Source organism: Pristiophorus japonicus, chromosome 4, assembly GCF_044704955.1.
Source record: "Pristiophorus japonicus isolate sPriJap1 chromosome 4, sPriJap1.hap1, whole genome shotgun sequence".
In the NCBI taxonomy this organism is placed as follows: domain Eukaryota; kingdom Metazoa; phylum Chordata; class Chondrichthyes; family Pristiophoridae; genus Pristiophorus; species Pristiophorus japonicus.
The window spans coordinates 272,399,100-272,415,888 of record NC_091980.1 but is presented as its reverse complement, the minus strand read 5'-3'; the positions used below and the strand labels follow the sequence as shown (position 1 = coordinate 272,415,888).

General features: G+C 46.2%; 1 protein-coding gene across 1 annotated transcript in view; it reads left to right on the top strand.

Moving 5' to 3' along the window:
- kcnh5b (potassium voltage-gated channel, subfamily H (eag-related), member 5b) overlaps positions 1-16,789 on the top strand; it is a 604,928-nt gene that overhangs the window by 169,636 nt on the left and 418,503 nt on the right. The window contains 2 exon segments of the mRNA XM_070877933.1: positions 14,792-14,907; positions 15,499-15,891. Of these exon segments, the coding sequence (XP_070734034.1) occupies positions 14,792-14,907; positions 15,499-15,891 (509 nt within the window).

Here is a 16,789-nt window from a genome sequence, read left to right as displayed (position 1 = left end):
AGGTAATAAATTAGCATGGATAGAGGATTAGCTAACTAACAGAAAACAGAGAGTCGGGATAAATGGTTCATTCTCAGATTGGCAATCAGTAACTAGTGGGGTGCCGCAGGGATCAATGCTGGGACGCCAACTATTTACAATCTATATTAATGACTTAGAAGAAGGGACCGAGTGTAACGTAGCCAAGTTTGCTGATGATACAAAGATGGGAGGAAAAGCAATGTGTGAGGAGGACACAAAAAATCTGCAAAAGGACATAGATAGACTAAGTGAGTGGGCAAAAATTTGGCAGACGGAGTATAATGTTGGAAAGTGTGAAGTTCTGCACTTTGGCAGAAAAAAATCAAAGAGCAAGTTATTATTTAAATGGAGAAAAATTGCAAAGTGCTGCAGTACAGCTGGAACTTAGGGGTCCTGGTGCATGAAACACAAAAGCTTTAGTATGCAGGTACAGCAAGTGATCAGGAAGGCCAATAGAAACTTGGCCTTTATTGCAAAGGGGATGGAGTATAAAAGCAGGGAAGTCTTGCTACAGTTACACAATGTATGGGTGAGGCCACACCTGGAATACTGCGTGCAATTTTGGTTTCCGTATTTAAGAAAGGATATACTTGCTTTGGAGGCAGTTCAGAGAAGATTCACTAGGTTGATTCCGGAGATGAGGGGGTTGACTTATGAGGAAAGGTTGAGTAGGTTGGATCTCTACTCATTGGAATTCAGAATAATGAGAGGTGATCTTATCGAAATGTTTAAGATTATGAGGGGGCTTGACAAAGTAGATTCAGAGAGGATGTTTCCACTGAGAGGGGAGACTCGAACTAGAGGGCATAATCTTAGAATAAGGGGCCGCCCATTTAAAACTGAGATGAGGAGGAATTTCTTCTCAGCAGGTTGTAAGTCTGTGGAATTTGCTGCCTCAGAGAGCTGTGATCATTGAATATATTCAAGGTGGAGATAGACAGATTTTTAAGCGATAAGGGAGTAAAGGGTTATGGGGAATGGACAGGGAAGTGGAGCTGAGTCCATGATCAGATCAGCCATGATAGTATTAAATGGTGGAGCAGTATGGGGCCGTATGGCCTACTCCTGCTCCTATTTCGTATGTTCTTATGTTCTTGTGTAGAAGTGGTGGTGAGGTGGAGCTCGGTATCATCAGCGTACATTTGGAAACTGGGGGACACCAGAGGTAACGATGCGGGAGCGGGAAGAGAAGCCATTGCAGGTGATTCTCTGGCTACAATTAGATCGATAAAAATGGAACCAGGCAAGTGCAGTCCCACCCAGCTGGGCGATGGTGGAGAGGCGTTGGAGAAGGATAAAGTGGTCAATCATGTCAAAGGCTGCAGACAGGCTGAGAAAGATGAGGACGGATAGTTTGCCTTTGTCACAATCACAAAGGATGTAATTTGTGACTTTGATGAGAGCCGTTTCGGTACTGTGGCAGGCGCAGAAAACTGGATTGGAGGGATTCAAACATGGAATTGCAGGAAAGATGAACATGGATTTGGGAGACGACAATATGTTCAAGGACTTTGAAGAGGAAAGGGAGGTTGGAGATGCGGCAGTAGTTTGCAAGGACGGAGGGACCGAGCGTTGGTTTTTTGAGGAGAGGGGTGATGACGGCAGATTTGAGGGAGAGGGGAACAGTGCCTGAGGAGAGAGAATCATTAACAATGTCAGCTAACATGGGAGCCAGAAAAGGAAGTTGGGTGGTCAACAGTTTGGTGGGAATGTCAAAGGAGCAGGAAGTGGGTCTTATGGACAGGATGAGCTCAGAGAGAAACTGGAGCAAGATGTGAGGTCTGGCCTAGAGCAGGGAGGATCCTTAGAGGAAGTTTCCCCGGTGGGCTACGGGAAGGAAGGGAAGCGGCAGAGGCAGCCGTATGGAGGGCCTCAATCTTAGAAGTCCATGAGCTTCTCACACATGCTGTCGGAGGTGAGGGTGGAGACAGGGCAGAGGGGTTGAAAAAAATGCAGGGTTAGGGGTAGGGCAAGGGCTAGGGTTAGGGTTAGGTCGGGCAATATTTAGGAGTCCCTGGCAGCTGCTTAAAACAGGTGCTAGATACCTTGAATATGTTAATGAGGGACCTATTGCCGCTTTAGGGAAGTTTCAATAAAACTCTTACTGCTCAGAGCCGGTCCCACTCTGCTCAGTTTTTTGGTTCATAATGCAGCCTAACCAGGGCTATTTTAAAGGAATCATTGGAGGCCGCTACCAAAAACTTACTTTTATGTGGAGCATGGAATGGGGAGAGGAGCATAAGTGTTCCTCCCAGTTCCACAGCACTCCTGAGAATCACTGCCGCCCGCAAGCACTTCTCTCTCATTTTTCACTCGCCCTCGCGGGCTATCGCTATCAGCCCCAAATGGTCCTCATCAAACCAGTGAGCTGCCTCTGGCTACCTGATTGACGCCCACCATTTGCCAGCAATATGCTGATGAGGCCCAATTTTGGGTGAGCCTCAGGCAAGCATTCCCAGCAGGCCATCTATTTCAGGCCCAAAATCGGGCGGAGACCAATTTCAACCCCAGAGATTCCTTCAATGCTGTAATTCATTTCCACTACACTTCAAAACAACAGTTCATTATGTTCTCAGTGCCTGTTTATATCTATAAATAGATATGGTTGAGATTTATCTTTGAAGTACTCTTCCAGAGTGTGTTCAACATCTTCATATATTTTGGCAAAAATATCTTTTCATTTGTTTACAACTAGACATGACAAAAACGATGTCAAATTGCTTTGTTGTAACAAAAATCAAACATAATCTTGCTGCATCCCCAAACAAAAGTTTGTGGTACCCTTTTTGATAAAGAGAATGTCCTATTAAACAGATTATCAGCTGCAACACACATTTCATTAAAACCACACAGTCAACAATGGATATCAACTTCCCTGGAACCCAGGACAAATCATTTTATCGACTTTCTATTATATGCTACATGAGCTTCCATGCAGTCATGTGGTACCAGACAAAATCAACGTGTTTGAAAGGGTAGCTTCAACTGAAACATTGTGCGGTGATTAGTAAAGATATCGGAATAGATATTAGAATAGAATAACAATTAATCTCATCGCACATGCGTGACCTTCAACCAATTGTAAAGCCCGTGCACATTTCCTACATTACGACAGTGACTACTCTTCAAAATTGAGGTTCACATTGACAGATCGTTACATGTACCCCAAAGACACGTTCACTGGTGCAGCAAGTGCCCACAAAGCCCTTATGCCTGGTAAAAGCAGGTGTAGGGCCTGCTTTTACCAGTGTAAGGGTTAACATAAATGTTACATTAACATTTTTTAAATGATTAAAACATGCACAAACATTTCAAATTTGTTCACGCAAATTTTGGGCCGGATTAAAGTGTTTTTTTATTATTTTGGGCTATTTGCCCAGCAAATGCCCACAAAATCCTTATGCCGTTATACCAGTATAAAGGTAAAAATAAATGTTAAATTAAAATGTTAAAAATGATTAAAACATACAAAATTAGTGAATTTGGGGCCAGATTAAAATGTTTTTATTATTTTTCCTAAATTAATTTTTTTATTTTAAATGCTTAATCAACGGGACTTTTAATTAATTTTGAACATGAGGATATTTATATTTATTGTGATTGTTATTTATTTATTTGGGAATTTTACATAAGCTTAGGGGGATTCCATGGAATCCCCATAAGCTTATGAGGAATCCCCCTTTTTAATTGGTTGGCCTGGCCAGGCTTCTGAATCACCTGTGTTCCTGGGATCCGTGGGTCTTTACACACATGTATACATATGCCTGGAGGCCAAGGACCCAAAGCCCGGAGCCACAGATACTTTCGTATTTTTATCAGGTTGGAGGCATACCCTGGAGGTACGCCTCTGACTGAAAATTTCAACCCAACATGTCATTTGTTTACTACAGCTTGGCAATTTATATAGGACCACTTTGGAGGAAGCATATCTACTATTTCCATATGCAAGCAATAAAACAAACAGAAACACAGCTCTCGATGTGCCAGGGGTTGTGGATTGATTGTGTACCTCTTTTCCGTTTGTAAGGGGTGGTGTTTTGGTCAGGTTTCTCTGACTCCTTGGTGTTTTCGAGGCGCCCCGCACCCTTGATTCTAGATTGTGGACTGATTTGGGGGTTGTGAGAAACTGAAACAGAGTCAGTTGGGTAGGATGCAAAACTGGTTTTATTGTGTTCAAACAGAGTAAAAAGGCACGTTTTTAATAATCACAGTAATCAGGTACAAATAGGGAGAAATGGCAACTCAAATGCTCTATATTTGGGAAGAACACATAACACATATAACAGATTAAAAGAACACAGTCCTCCCACCTCCCAAAATACTTATGCACTAAACCTGGAAGGGGAAAACACACCAGAACATCAACAGGTAGGAACAGTAAGAAAAGCCCAACCTCCCAGACCCACTATCTAGCTAGGTTAGAACTCTGGGGTTTCAGGGACCATGCTCACCAATTCCCTTTTGACAGTTCCAACTCCGGGGTTCGCTTTAGTTGTCCTGGTCTTGTTCCAAACTCTGGGGTTCGCCTTAGTTGTCCAGGTTCTGTAGTCTGTACCCCGTGGTAGCGTAGGACCAGTTTGTAGAATGGAAAAATCTTCGTTTTTTCTTTGGTTTTGTCGGGTTGGTTCCGGTTGACTGTTTGATTGGTCGCGATGGTCCGAAACTTTCCGATAGTCGTTTTGAAAGCCTGTTTGCTGTCGTGGTGCTGTCCTTCTGGGTTTTAGAGCTACCTTTCGCCGAAGTTTCAGGGTCCCACTTTTCGAGGCTGGTGTTAACCTTATGCAACGAGACTGCTACCTCAATAGTGTTTCTAAAAGCACCCCTAACTGCCAGAACAGGCCTTCAATTATACTAAAACAGGCTTCCTTATCTTCACGCCAATCAGTTCTTGGGCTTTGTTTAAACTGTTCTGTCCATTGATTTTCAAATGTCTCCTTTGTCAGTGTTTTGGTGGGCTAGTCAGTAGTAACTCGATTAGGGTGTGATAATGTGCTATCACTGGTTTTGCATTGTTTTAGGATTGTCCCATTTCCTGACCATCTAGTTGGGCCCATGATTTCCATAGTGGTTGATTTGGTAATTGGCTTCTTGCATATTTTGGATGAGTTCTGTAGTTTTAGATAATGGCTGATAACTTGATTATCTCTTCGGGGGTGAATTGGTGCTGCATAGTTCCCCCAGACAGTCAGGGATCCTTAATACATGAATTTGCTTCACAGAGGTTAGCCCCACCTCCTGTATTCAGTAACTCTTTTTCACAGCCAAAATGTTGTAGAATCTTGAAATTGATATACTCCTTCCCATAGATGTTTAGGGATCTCAGGCTTCTGTAATTTAGGTCCATTTTGAATTCTCTTTTCAAAAAGTCCAAACACTGGTGGGGTTTCCATGAGGTTAGCCCCCTTTTGCCTTTTTCTTTTTAAAACTTAGATCTCCACTTGAAAAATCCAAAGCTCATTTTAACAGTCCAAGAGGAGCTTTTCTTTAATTTTCAGGGAGAGGGACTCATGGGAATTTTTGGGAACCCTTCAGTCCTCCCTATGACACTATCCAACCATAGTGTCACTTTACAGGTGAGCAAAAATTCCTGACTCACAAGAGCCAACCTTCCCGCAAATTACCTAAACTAAACACCCATAGCATACATTCCCCTTTACGTGATACAGCTTTCAGTTACATCCTCTTCCCTTTACGGGCATATAGGCAAGTTACACTTCACTTCACAAGAATAATACATATTTCAAATACATCACACAAAATTACAAACTTAAATTGCTAATAGGGTTCCTAAGGTTTGTCCACCACCCTGTAATATCGGGATTGGTGCCTTCGGTTTTTCCCTTTGCACTTGGAACACCACAGATACAGCACTTATCCGAGCTGACATACTACCAAAAGATAGGAGGCTATCCTGATCCAAGAAGGGACTTCTATATATTTGAAAATGTTCCACCAAGGTGGAACTATGATAGCCAAGATCTCACTCCCTATCTTAATTGTCTTTTGTTCTAGAGTGTAGAAATATTTTTGCGATATTTCCACAGATTTCAACAAAGAGGTAAGATGTTCGGGTAGAGGAGGGATTGCATAACCAAAATGTGTTACATAGTCTTGTAGATTTGTGAAATTGTCGGTGACTGTGAGGTGAACAGTGTAGGACTCAGGAATGGGTAAAATCCGTTCTTGGGCCACTTTAACTGGTGCCTCAGGTTTAAAACAAAAACTGCTCTCACTCACTGGACACCCGTAAATGAGGGATTTTTCCACGTCTCCTCGGTCACTGCTGCTCATCCTGATCAGGGTGAGCAGGAACAGGATCCTTCTCATGTTGTCCTCTTTCCTGTAGGGGCACATAAAACAGATTGTCTAGCCCTGAGAAAGCTCTCTGGCTTGACAAAGGTGACTGAGTTCCAAGTTGGGCTCATAGTCTTTAATTGACTGGCTGTCTTATTCAGTTCCTCGTTCTGCTTGTTATCTTACCGGTGCTTCCTTAATAGCCATACCGGTAGATTCCTCTTACTCCCGGGTGTTACCCGACCTGTGCTTCTTTTAACAGCTGCATAGGTAGATTCTTTTTCTTACCCCAGTTAACTAATACATATATACTTATCATTACACAGATAAATCTTACACTATTCTAAACTTATTCACTAAACATACTTAAATTCATATTGTTAAACATCCTTAAATTCACATCGCTATATATGTACATCTGCCACCCGTCTCCGGTGGCCAGGTTAATTCCTGCCTTCTCTTGTTCTTCTTCTCCCGTTGGGTGTCCAGCGAGGTAGGTGATAGATCAGTCTGCACCGTCTAACCCTAAGTACCCTGACCAGAGGTGGGTTCGAGTCCCACACTAGTAGGGGAACATCCCTCCGGTGCTGCAGCACACCGCTCTTTTGGGGATGGCTGCCTGGTTCGTTTCTTCCCCTGGGGGTTCTGCCTGGTCGAGGGCTACGGGCTGGGGACTCTCACTTGGTGGCTGGTCCACCGCTATCTCTTCTGGGGGTCCCTTGTTGCCCAAGGCTACCGGCTGGGTGTTCCTGCTCACGGGCTGGTCTCTGACCTTAGGTGCCCTTTTGCGGCGGGTCCCTCTCCCGGGGCTGAACCACTCAAATTGGAGAGCTGGTGACCACGGTGTCTTTGGCCGCGGTGTGCGGGGAGTCCTTCTTAAGGCTCCGGCTGCTGGGGGTGCGTCCGAGTCCCAAATGATTGGGGGGACAGCTCCTCCAGTAACACAGTCCATCGTCCCTCTAGGTGCAGTCTGTGGGCCTACCACGTCCCCTGTGGGATTTCCACAGTCGGGAGCTGTTGGCTGGGGGTCCCTGTCTTTAGCATGGTTTACAGTTTTGGGCTGTCCCTTACGTTTTGCTGCTGTCACTGGGTTGAAAAGTTTGCACTGATTTATGTGGAACCACTTTGTTTGGCGGGGCAATTTTCTGGCATAGACCATGGGGTACGGTCCCATGTACAGTGCCTCAAAGACCCCTACTCTAGCGTAGTTTCTCACCACAACCTGGTCCCCATCTCCCATTCGTGGTGCTTGCGGGGTTCTAGCAGCAGTCAGTTGCTCCGATGCTGGTTCCCCATGTTATCAGCAGCTTGCCAGTGAATCTGCTTGAGGTGTTCAAACAGATTCTTGACAAAACGTCCCGGTTCACTTCTCTGAGCTGACCTTCCGTGATTACCGAGGCTAGGACATGGGTGGGGTTCGCATGGCCCTCCCAGTCATGAGCTCATGTGGGGAATACCCCGTGCTCTTTGACTGGCTACCCCGGATCCCCATTAGGACCAGCAGTAAGTATCCATTTTTGTGGTGAATCTCCTGTCTCCTTCCGCAGCCTTTCTTTAATGGTGCGGCTTAAACGCTCCACAATAACTGATGACTGTGGGTTGTGGGCAACATGCCATTTCCCTTGAATGCCGAACACATTAAAGGTTGCCTGCATTACCTGACCTGTGAAGTGGCTCCCCTGATCAGACTCTACATACTGTGGTAGTCCCCACCGGGAGAATACCTCTTTCACAAGGATCCTAGCTGTACTTAAAGCGGTGGCTGTTCGGCATGGGAAGGCTTCAACCCATTTGGAGAACATATCCACCAGGACTAGGCAGTACTTATAGCCTCCCTGGGCGGTGGGTAGGGGCCCGATGTAGTCAATCTGAATCGACTGTCATGGTTCCTCTACCCTCCTGATGTGTCCCAATAGACACCTTCCTTTTCTGGGGGTCATTAGCTGCACACACTAGGTAGTCGGCGCAGAACTCACGGACATCCTCCCTGAGTCTCGGCCACCACCCTGCCTGTTCCACCCGTTGCCAGGTGGTCTCAGGTCCGGGGTGCCCCGCTCCTGGACCCTCATGGGCCAGTTGGAGGAATTCCCTCCTGTGTTGCTGTGGCACTACCCATTGCTCTCCCCTGAACAGCATGCCTTCTTTAATGGTCATGGCTGCTGTGCCGTATGGTCCTTCTACCTTTTCTCCCTTGGTTAGTGCATTTAAAACAGTTCTTAGGACTGGATCCTGGGTTTGAACTGTTTTCAGGTCCGGGGCTAATACTACCCCTGTCCTGCCTGCCGTTCCTACCCTGCCCCTAACTGCTGCTATGGGGTCTCGGGCGTATGGATCCCAAAACTTCCCTGTGCGAGCACCCTCCTTAGCCAGCACGTCTGCCTGCTGGTTTCCCTGCCCTCAAGGTTCAGTGGTCGAGTGAGCTTGCACTTTGTGAATGTAAATCTCCCTTTCCTCCCCTACGGCCGTCATGATCTTTTCCAGCAGGGGCTTGATTGCCAAAGGTCTCCCGTCGGCTGAGGTATACCCCCGACGGGACCAGATGGCCAGGTACTCCGTACACGAGTTGCATGTAAACATACTGTCCAAGCAAATCGTGTACGGGGTAGGGAATTTCTCGGGGTGTGTGACCACATATACCACCGCGGACAGTTCGGCATGCTGGGCGCTCATGGTGCTGGAGGGTTTAATAGCCAGGACAATATTCGCCTCTGGGTCATAGACTCCGCACCCTGTGAGTTGTTCACCAGCAGTTACTGTGCTCGAACCGTCCACATAGATTTCGCGGCCCGTGGGGTGTATCCTAGCCCGAAAACCTATGTTGACTTCCCATACCCCTTCTACAGAGCACTGGTGGGCTGTCCCCGGGTAGACCATGTTAGCTGCGAGCCTTGGCTCGCAGAGGCCTTTTTCCTTTCGGTCCATCTGGGAGAGGAGTAGGGTCCAGCGAGCGATGCAAGCACTGCTCACTGTCCCATCCTTAATCCGCTCATCCAGGAGCATCTCGGTAGGCGTATGGTGGGTGAGGAGTGTGATAGGGTACCCTCCTGTGAAGATTAAAGATCTCTTCACAGCCCAGTGAGTGGCCAGTAAGTGCCTCTCACAGTTGGAGTACCCCTTTTCCACATCGGTGAGTATCCTGGATGAGTAAACCATCGGTTTCAGCTGGCCGTGCCATTCCTGCAACAGCACTGCGCTCAGATCGTCTCTGCTGGCTGCCACCTCCAGAAAAAACTCTCTCCCCTGATCAATCGCTCCTAGGGCCGGTGCGATCTGCAGCCTTTTGTTGTTTAAATGCTGCCTCGCAACCCTCGTCCCAATCCCACTCCACTCCCTTGTGTAGGAGCCGGAGCAGAAGGGCTGCTGTGGCAGCATAATCCTCAATGAAGTCTCTGCAGTACCCTGTTAGCCCCAGAAAAGATCTCACTCCCGTTACTATGTTGGGGTCTGGTAATTCCTGTACTGCCTCCTTTCTAGCCTTGTCAATGGCTCTTTCCCCAGCGCGCACTGTCAGTCCCAGGAACTTTACTTTCTTTTGGCAGGCTGCGCCTTCTTGGGATTAACTTAAAAACCTTCCTCCCTAAGTAACTCCAGCAGCTCGGCCAGCAGTGGGCCATGCTCCTCCCCCTCATCGGTGAATAGGAGCAGGTCACCCACATACTGGACCAGCTGCCGGGGTCTGCTAAAACGCTTCAAGCAGTTAGCCATGCATTGATGAAAAATGCTGGGGCTGTTGTGAAAACCCTGGGGCAGGCAGTTCCAAGTATACTGTTGGCCTTTAAATGTAAAAGCGAACTTGTACTGGTCCTCCCTTCGCAAGGGAATGGACCAAAACCCGTTGGAAATATCCAGCACCGTGAAGGTGGTTGCGGAGGCTGGGATACTTCCAATGAGGTCGGCGACAGCTGCGACCGTGGGTGCATAGGCAGAGATGTTACGGTTGAGCACCCGGTAGTCCACCGTGGCTCTCCAGGAATTGTCCGGTTTCTTAACCGGCCACAGTGGAGAGTTCACATGGGTCTCAAATACCCCCTGTTTAACCAAAGAACTCGTGGCCGATTCCATGTCTGCCTCTGCTTCCCTGGGGAAATTGTACTGCTTTTGTGGTCGGGTCATGGGGTCCCCACTCACACTGACCTCAACCCGGTTTACTCTCCCACAATCATGTTTGTGAGTGGCAAACGCGGCGAAGTGAGCTCGCACAACCGCCTGGTACTCCACTGGAATGTTACTGACCAGTAGTTCAAGGTCGTAACCCTCCTTTGGCTTCATTGTACACAGGGTCCCCTTTCCCTGTTTCTCTGGGATGACTGCTACCTCACTTTCTTTACCGGTACAGGCTGCCCCCCACAGTCAATGGTTTCTTAAATCCACTAGAATCCGGTGACCTATAATAAAGTCAGCCCCCAGGATTCCTTTTCCCTCCTGCTCCCACTTCATCAGGACACACGTCCACTTAGTGTGCAATGTTCCTAATTGAATGGAGAGCGGGATGGAGAATGAGCCAACCTTCATTGCCCGTGAATCCCACTAGGCTATACAGGGTCCTGTTTGATAGAGGTGAGGCTGTGGGGTCATCTGCATAGACTATGGTGCATGATGCTCCAGTGTCCAGCAAATAAGTCCCCTTTACTCTCTCCACCTCCATCTCGACATATGGTTGCTTCCAGGCATCGTACACTAGGGGACACAGGTAGACAGGTTTTAGTCAAAAATCTGGGTGAGATGGGCAGATGTTACCACTGTACCGGTGGCCGTGGCTACCTTCCCCGGACCCATTAGTGCGGTTCGGAGTGCAGCCACCACGGTCTCAAATGTTTGGAGAGAGACCGACGGCTCGGTCTTTTGGGCTGGGACTATGAGATTCTTTCCTACCCTGTCCTTCCAAGGATTCCAATGCACATTCTTCCCGCACCCAAAGCAGTTACGCTTGGTTTCGGAAGGGTTACCCCTCTCCCTGGTGTCACTCTTTCTTTCCCTGACTGGGTTTTAACTCATGTACCTTATCCTTGGGTGAGTGCTCTTCCCCCCCCCCCCCGTAGTTCCGATATGCCATGGTCAGTTGCCTGATCACTGTTTCCTCGGTGGCTTGGGGGTCCCTCGGGTCAAACCAAAGCTCTGCTCTGGCTTTGATCCGGGGCAGGCTGTTTGCCACTATGCTCTGGAACCATTGTGCCCGTTCGCCCGGTGTAAGGTTTGCCCGGTCGAGAGCCATACTGCAGGCTCGCTGATACACAGGCCACAGCCTGTCAGCGAAAGCCTGAGGGGTTTCTCCCACGAGCTGCACTGTCCTCTCCACTCAGGAGAAGGAACTTCCCTCATTTAGACCCATGGCCTCCGGAACTTCATCCCGGACATCATCATATGTACCCCTGCCCTTTCTGCACTCTGCCGAAAGGGACTGGTACAGCTTGCTGTCCAGGGAGAAAAGGAGCAGTTTTACCTGCTCTGAGTCATCACATTCGCTAATCTCGGCTGCCTGTTCCACTTCCATGAAGTGGACGGAGGGGTTTCCCTTATGTGTAAGCTTAGTCAGGTGGCTTACCATAGCCCTCAACTGTTGGGTAGTGTGGGGAACCACGAATTAGCTCTCAAGAACCCCCGGTGCTGCACCCACAGGCGCGCTGAACTTTTGCTGCCGGACTGGACACGTTGGTGCCGGCCCCGACCCTTTCAGTTCTGGCTCACCCATCTCTCCCTGCTGCCAAACCGAGTTAAACCCCAGTGCCACAGGTGGTGGTGGTCCGTACTCCCTGCCTGCCTGAGCAATTGTCACTCCCTCCTGCTTCACAACCGGGTTGTTCCTCGGCGCCACAGGGGGTGACTGAACAGTTTTCTCCTGCTCTTCCAGGTCAACCCAGGTCGTACCCGGACTTGTGAGACACACCATGCCTCTTGCCCTGGATAGAGCACGGTTTAAACTTTCAATTTGCTGCTGGCAGGGGCCGTGATCTCCCGACTCAAACCCCTTAGTGCTGGTTACTCTGTAGGCTGCCTGGATGTCTTTGACGCTCTCCTCCTGCTCTTTAATTTGTCTATTAAGGCGAACGTTCTCTTCTTGCAGTACCAATTCATTTTTCTTAGCCTCGGTGACCTGACACTGCATATAATCCAACCTATTGCTGAACTTCTACCCTGTGTAAAGCCTTTCCTCGTTGTGCTCATGTAACTCTCTCATTAACCTTTCCCCTATGATTGTTTGTGCACTAGACTGTTCCTCTGCCTCTCTCAGTCCATCCCTTAGTTTCTCTACTGTCAAATCTAAGAGCTGGACCTGTTTATGTCATACATACTAGCCAAATTGCCTTTTCCACTGCCTTTTTGTGAGTTTTACCCTTTGTCCAATGGGCTGCAGCGCTCAACAGATCGCGTACCCACTTCTTTATTACATTCACTCTTTTGACCACATAGGAGGCAATCCTCTCTTCCATTTTACTTCTTTTCTCACAACCAAAGTCTGTCTCCTCACATCCCTTTTGCCACAGTCCCTTCGTGGTCGCCATGATGTAGGGGGTGGTGTTTTGGTCAGGTTTCTCTGACTCCTTGGCATTTTCGAGGAGCCCCACACCCTGGATTCTAGACTGTGGACTGATTTGGGGGTTGTGAGAAACTGAAACAGAGTTCGTTGGGTAGGATGCAAAACTGGTTTTATTGTGTTCAAACAGAGTAAAAAGGCACGTTTTTAATAATCACAGTAATCAGGTACAAATAGGGAGAAATGGCAACTCAAATGCTCTATATTTGGGAAGAACACATAACACATATAACAGATTGAAAGAACACAGTCCTCTCACCTTCCAAAATACTTATGCACTAAACCTGGAAGGGAAAAACACACCAGAACATCAACGGATAGGAACAGTAAGGAAAACCCAACCTCCCAGACCCACTATCTAGCTAGGTTAGAACTCTGGGGTTTCAGGGACCATGCTCACCAATTCCCTTTTGACAGTTCCAACTCCGGGGTTCGCCTTAGTTGTCCTGGTCTTGTTCCAAACTCTGGGGTTCGCCTTAGTTGTCCAGGTTCTGTAGTCTGTACCCCTTGGTAGCGTAGGACCAGTTTGTAGAATGGAAAAATCTTCGTTTTTTCTTTGGTTTTGTCGGGTTGGTTCCGGTTGACTGTTTGATTGGTCGCGATGGTCCGAAACTTTCCGATAGTCGTTTTAAAAGCCTGTTTACTGTCGTGGTTTTGTCCTTCTGGATTTTAGACATTCCTTTCGCCGATGTTTCTGGGTCCTACTTTTCGAGGCTGGTGTTAACCTTATGTAACGAGGCTGCTACCTCAATAGTGTCTCTAGAAGCACCCCTAACTGCCAGAACAGGCCTTCAATTATACTAAAACATGCTTCTTTATCTTCGCGCCAAATCAGTTCTTGGGCTTTGTTTAAACTGTTCTGTCCATTGATTTTCAAATGTCTCCTTTGTCAGTGTTTTTGGTGGGTTAGTCAGCAGTAACTCGATTAGGGTGTGATAATGTGCTATCACTGGTTTTGCATTGTTTTAAGATTGTCCCGTTTCCTGACCATCCAGTTGGGTCCATGATTTCCATAGTGGTTGATTTGGTAATTGGCTTCTTGCATATTTTGGATGAGTTCTGTAGTTTTAGATAATGGCTGGTAATTTGATTATCTCTTCGGAGTGAATTGGTGCTGCATAGTTCCCCCAGACAGTCAGGGATCCGTAATACATGAATTTGCTTCATAGAGGTTAGCCCCATCTCCTGTATTTGGTAACTCTTTCTCGCAGCCAAAATGTTGTAGAATCTTAAAATTGATATGCTCCTTCCCATAGATGTTTAGGGATCTCAGGCTTCTGTAATTTAGGTCCATTTTGAATTCTCTTTTCAAAAAGTCCAAACACTGGGGGGGTTTCCATGAGGTTGGTCCCCTTTTGCCTTTTTCCTTTTAAAACTTAGATCTCCACTTGAAAAATCCAAAGCTCATTTTAACAGTCCAAGAGGAGCTTTTCTTTAATTTTCAGGGAGAGGGACTCATGGGAATTTTTGGGAACCCTTCATGTTTTTTTTCCCTAACCGAGGCAAGATTTTGAGTCTCATTGGATGTTGTGGCCATTCTCTTCCTCCCCTCACTCTACACTGCGGAGTGAAACCAGAAACACTGACTTACAACCACGCAATAAACACGGGCAAATTATAATTCATATAGTAATTCAGATGTAGCCGAATACCATGTTTTGCCACTGCTGTAATGGTTTTTTACAGTAGCATGCAAATAGTAGCACAGATACTAAAGAATAGATATTAACTGGATGCTTAAAATTCCGTTTGCTGATTGTAAGCAACGTATAAAACAATTTTACTAGCAGCTGTTTGGTAACAGCTATTTTAAATTGATATTGCTTTTGATGTTGCAGGCATTACAGTTTAAAGACCGTGATTTATAACAACTAAAATTGCAGCACAATAAGAAAAGTATGGGTTACTGGAGTAGGTAGTTACTGTGTCTTTATTTTAAAAAAGGATGGGCAAAGTTTGCTCGACTGACACGAGCGCTGACAAACAGTCGAAGTGTTCTGCAGCAGCTGACTCCGATGAACAAATCCGAAGGGGTCCATAAACATTCACGTCTAGCAGAGGTAAGTATTGAATTCCTCGTTTATAATATTTTGGTCCATTTTTTCTCCAGACAAAAACTTTATCAGACAGAAGAGCTCAATCCTGCCTCTGTGACTGGATTGCAGAATTCAAATTATGAGACTGCCAAGTAATTCTTTATTCCTTACCGAGAAACTGCCCACACATCTGATATTAATCACTCTTTGGCTAAAACCTGTATGTGAGAGGTTCCTTTTTACGTTTGTCTCTTGTCTCCAGGAATCAGTTCCTCGAGCACAAAGGTCAGGGAGAAAAGGGCATGGACCCAATAATCAGGGTCTCCTCCCCTTTAACATCTCTTTGGGACTTCAGGCACATTCCTGGGAAGGCGGAGCTTGGCCAACACCTACAGTAGGTGCAGGACTGATGATATGACTTAAATGAGATGGGGTGGGGGGCCGTTCCTGGCTTTGGCCTTATTTTCACTCTGGGAAGTTTGTGACATGCTCCAGCGCAGTGTTCAATCTGAATTGCAGAGTTTGAGGGACATTCAAATTTAAATGCGTTATACTTTCCGAAGTTATCAAATGTTTGGGCAATGCACTATGACTGTCTCTTTTCCTTTATTTTAGGTTCTGCAGCTAGGATCTGACATTCTTCCACAATACAAACAGGAGGCTCCAAAGACTCCGCCACACATCATCCTACACTACTGTGCATTTAAAACTACCTGGGACTGGATCATCCTTATTTTAACCTTCTATACTGCAATTATGGTTCCTTACAATGTGTCCTTCAGAACAAAACAGAATAACATTGCCTGGCTTGTCCTGGACAGTGTCGTGGATGTGATATTCTTAGTGGATATTGTCTTAAATTTTCACACTACCTTTGTGGGCCCTGGAGGGGAAGTTATATCTGATCCTAAACTAATCAGAATGAACTACTTAAAAACCTGGTTTGTGATTGACCTGCTGTCCTGCTTGCCATATGACATCATCAATGCCTTTGAAAATGTGGATGAGGTAGGTTGACATTTCTAGATTTATTGCAGTGCACCAGCTGAGTTCTGCTTTCCTTATTACTGTGTTTAGCATTGTGCTGTCAGTATGAGGTTTGCTTTATGGCAGACCTGTTCAACGTGGTCCTGTCAGGGCTAAATTACGTTATTGAGTTCACACAGATCTTACCTTGTACATCTTGTGGGCCAAATGCTCCGGGATTTTGGCAGAAACAGCATTTTGTGAGATATGATTTGTGATTCAGCCAGATGGATGGTATCCTATTTGTTTGTAAGGAACACAAAAAAGTATTTATGATAAACTGAAGCACACTGGAGATCTTGAAGCACTCCCCTAATTGGATCTACACGCAAAGCTCAGGAAACGTACGCTTTGCAAATTAAATGGTTACATTGCAATAACAAAATAGATCAGATATTCAGACATCTTTATAAGTGGAACATCATAACAGTTAAAATGTCTGAGCTTTCAGGGTCACAGGACATGTTTTTGTGAGGTAAAAGTTGCAAGAAAAATGATTACAGCCAGCTGAAATATTTTGTTTCTATGGTTGCTATCATTAGAGATAAAAGAAAAGCACAAATACTAGATATCTGAAATACTTGAAGTACCAGGTTGCCAGAATCTGAAAGAGAAAGATAGAACCTTTCATCACAACTGGCACCATTAGCCTGGTACTCAGCAGCCAGAATTTTCTGTTTTTGTTATTATAATCAGTCGCCTTCTTTATACTGAGACCGGAAACTGTTCTAGCATAGTAGCCAAAATACTTTACTGATGCCCAAATAGATCACCTCTTTATATAAGTTGCACCATAGACTTAAGTCCTTCCCCATGAAAAAGTTGATTGGCCTGTCGAGTCACAGCATATATACGTCACTGCTCCATGACCAACCCTAAA